General features: G+C 59.7%; 1 protein-coding gene across 1 annotated transcript in view; it reads left to right on the top strand.

Annotated features, from left to right (window-relative positions):
• Positions 1-1,084: 1,084 nt before the first annotated feature.
• Positions 1,085-2,495, top strand: part of ALPL (alkaline phosphatase, liver/bone/kidney) — a gene marked incomplete at its 3' end in the record, with an annotated part of 4,987 nt that continues 3,576 nt past the window's right edge. The window contains exons 1-3 of the mRNA XM_009995767.1: positions 1,085-1,145; positions 1,233-1,352; positions 2,226-2,341. Of these exons, the coding sequence (XP_009994069.1) occupies positions 1,085-1,145; positions 1,233-1,352; positions 2,226-2,341 (297 nt within the window). The remainder of the gene's footprint in view (positions 1,146-1,232; positions 1,353-2,225; positions 2,342-2,495) is intronic.

Here is a 2,495-nt window from a genome sequence, read left to right as displayed (position 1 = left end):
GGGAGGAGATGGGGATGCGAGGGTTGTGATGGGGACAGTGTGCAACAGGGACACGGGTGTGCAACGGGGACACAGGGAGGGGATGGGGACATAAGTGTGCAACAGGGACACGGGTATTTTGGGGACACGGGGTGTGCTGGGGACATGGGTGTGCAGCGGGGACACGTGTGTGCAACGGGGACATGGGTGTGCAACAGGGGCACGGGTGCAATGGCAACATGAGTGTGCGATGGGAACCCAGTGGTGGGGACGCAAGTGTGCAACAGGGACATGGGTGTGCAACAGGGACATGGGTGTGCAACAGGGACATGGGTGTGCAATATGGACATGGGCATTGGTGGGAACATGGGCGTAGAGCAAGGACATGGAGGTGTGATGGGGACATGGGTATGGGGTGGGGACATGAGCGTGCAAAGGGAGCAGATGTGCAATGGGAACATGGGCAGGCAATGGGGACATGGACACACGATGGGGACACTGGCAGGGGATGGGGACAGGGTTGTGTGTTGGGCATGCAGATGTGCAATGGGGACATGGGCATGGAATGGGGACACAGATGGGGTGGGGACACACGATGGGGACAGACAGGCAGTGGAGACCTGGGCATTGGATGGGGACACAGACATGGGATGGGGAGACATGATGAGGACACAGATATGGGACAGGGATATGGGCATAGGACAAGGACATGGGTACGGGATGGGGACATGGACATGGGATGGGGATACACAAGTCATGGGACGTGGCTGTGCCATGGGAACATGGCCATGCGATGAGGAGAGGGACACACGATGGGGACAGGGACACACGATGGGGACCCAGCCGTGTGACAGGGACCCCGCTGTGCCACACGCACATGAGGGCTGTGCCACTGCCCCCCAGCCCCGGGTTGGTGCCAGCAAAGTGACCGCTGGCTGGAGGGGACAGATAGCTCGTTCCCAGGGAGGTCACAGGGCATTTCCCGCCCATCCGCGCTTCGCCGAGCCCTGGGGCAAAGGTCTCGGTGGGGAAACTGAGGCACGGGGGGGGGGTCCCCCTCCCCCCCGCAGCTCCCTTCCTCTCCAGCACCCGCCCCGCAGGCAGGATGAAGGTTCTCCTCCTCCTCTTCCTCCTCGCCCAGCTTGGCTCCTCATCGCTGGTCCCTGGTAGGTGACGTTTTGGGGAGGGGAGGGGGTTTCAGCACCCCAAAAGTGGGTGCTGGTGGATCAGATGGAGCCCGGTCCCCCCCACAGAGAGGGAAAAGGACCCCGAGTACTGGCGGGCGCAGGCGCAGGAGACCCTGCGGGAGGCTCTGAGGCTCCAGCGCCTCAACCAGAACGTGGCCAAGAACCTCATCCTGTTCCTGGGCGACGGTGAGATGGGGGCACCCACCCCGGGGTGGGGGGCGGGGGTACCTGTGGAGGGGGGAGAGGCGGGGTAAATTGGGTGTGTGATAAAGTGGGTGCAGGGATAAACTGGGTTTGCAATAAATTGGGTGCTGAGATAAACTGGGTGCTGCAATAAACTGGGTTAGGAACAAGTTGGGTTTCCAGTCTTGTCGGTGCTGGGATGAGCTGGGTGCTGGGATAAACTGGGTTTCCAGTAAGTTGGATGCTGGGATAAATTGGGTGCTACAACAAATCAGGTTTGGAACAAGTTGGGTGCTGGGATAAACTGAGTGCTGTGATAAACTGGTTTTGGAAGAAGTTGGGTGCTGGGATAAGCTGGGTGCTGGGTTAAGCTGTCTACTGGGATAAACTGGGTTTGCAATAAATCAGGGGCTGCAAAAAGCTGGTGCTGCAATGAGCTGTGTCTGTGATAAACTGGGTGCTGCAGCAAACTCAGCTTGCCAGAAACCATGTGCTGGGATAAGCTGGGTTTGCAGTAAACTGGGTGCTGGGATAAGCCTGGTTTGTAGTGAACTGGGAGCTGGGATAACTTGGGTTTGCAATGAACTGGGTGCTGGGTTAAATCTGAGTTGCAACAAGTTGGGTGCTGGGATAGATCTGGATTGCAATAAATGGGGTGCTGGGATAAGTGGGTTTGCAGTGAACAGGGTGCTGTGGTAAGTCAGGGTTGCAATAAGTTGTGTGCTCAGATAAACTCAGTTTGTGATAAATCGGGTGCTGGAATAAATCTGGTTTGCAACCAGCTGGGAGCTGGGATGAATGGGAGGCTGCAGTGAGGTGGGTGCTGGGTCAAAGGGTGCCGTGCTGAGCCGTGCCCCGCGGTGCCGGGTACCCCAGGCATGGGAGTCTCCACCGTCACGGCTGCCCGCATCCTCAAGGGGCAGCTGCAGAACCGCCAGGGCGAGGAGAGCCTGCTGGAGATGGAGAAGTTCCCCTACGTCGCCTTGGCCAAGGTGAGCCCCCCCGGGACACCCCCCGGGAGAGGACGGGACACCCCCGCGAGGTCACAGCCGGGTGGGTGGCATCGACCGGGAGCCCGGAATGAGGTCAGGGGCGGGCGCCGGGAGCTGGGCCGGTGCCCGTGGGAACGGCCGAGAGGGGGGGCAG

The sequence above is a fragment of the Chaetura pelagica genome, unplaced genomic scaffold (genome assembly GCF_000747805.2).
Source record: "Chaetura pelagica isolate M959 unplaced genomic scaffold, ChaPel_1.0 scaffold234, whole genome shotgun sequence".
Taxonomy (NCBI): Eukaryota; Metazoa; Chordata; class Aves; order Apodiformes; family Apodidae; genus Chaetura; species Chaetura pelagica.
Note: the sequence above shows the minus strand (reverse complement) of the source record. Positions and strands in the feature narration are given on the sequence as shown.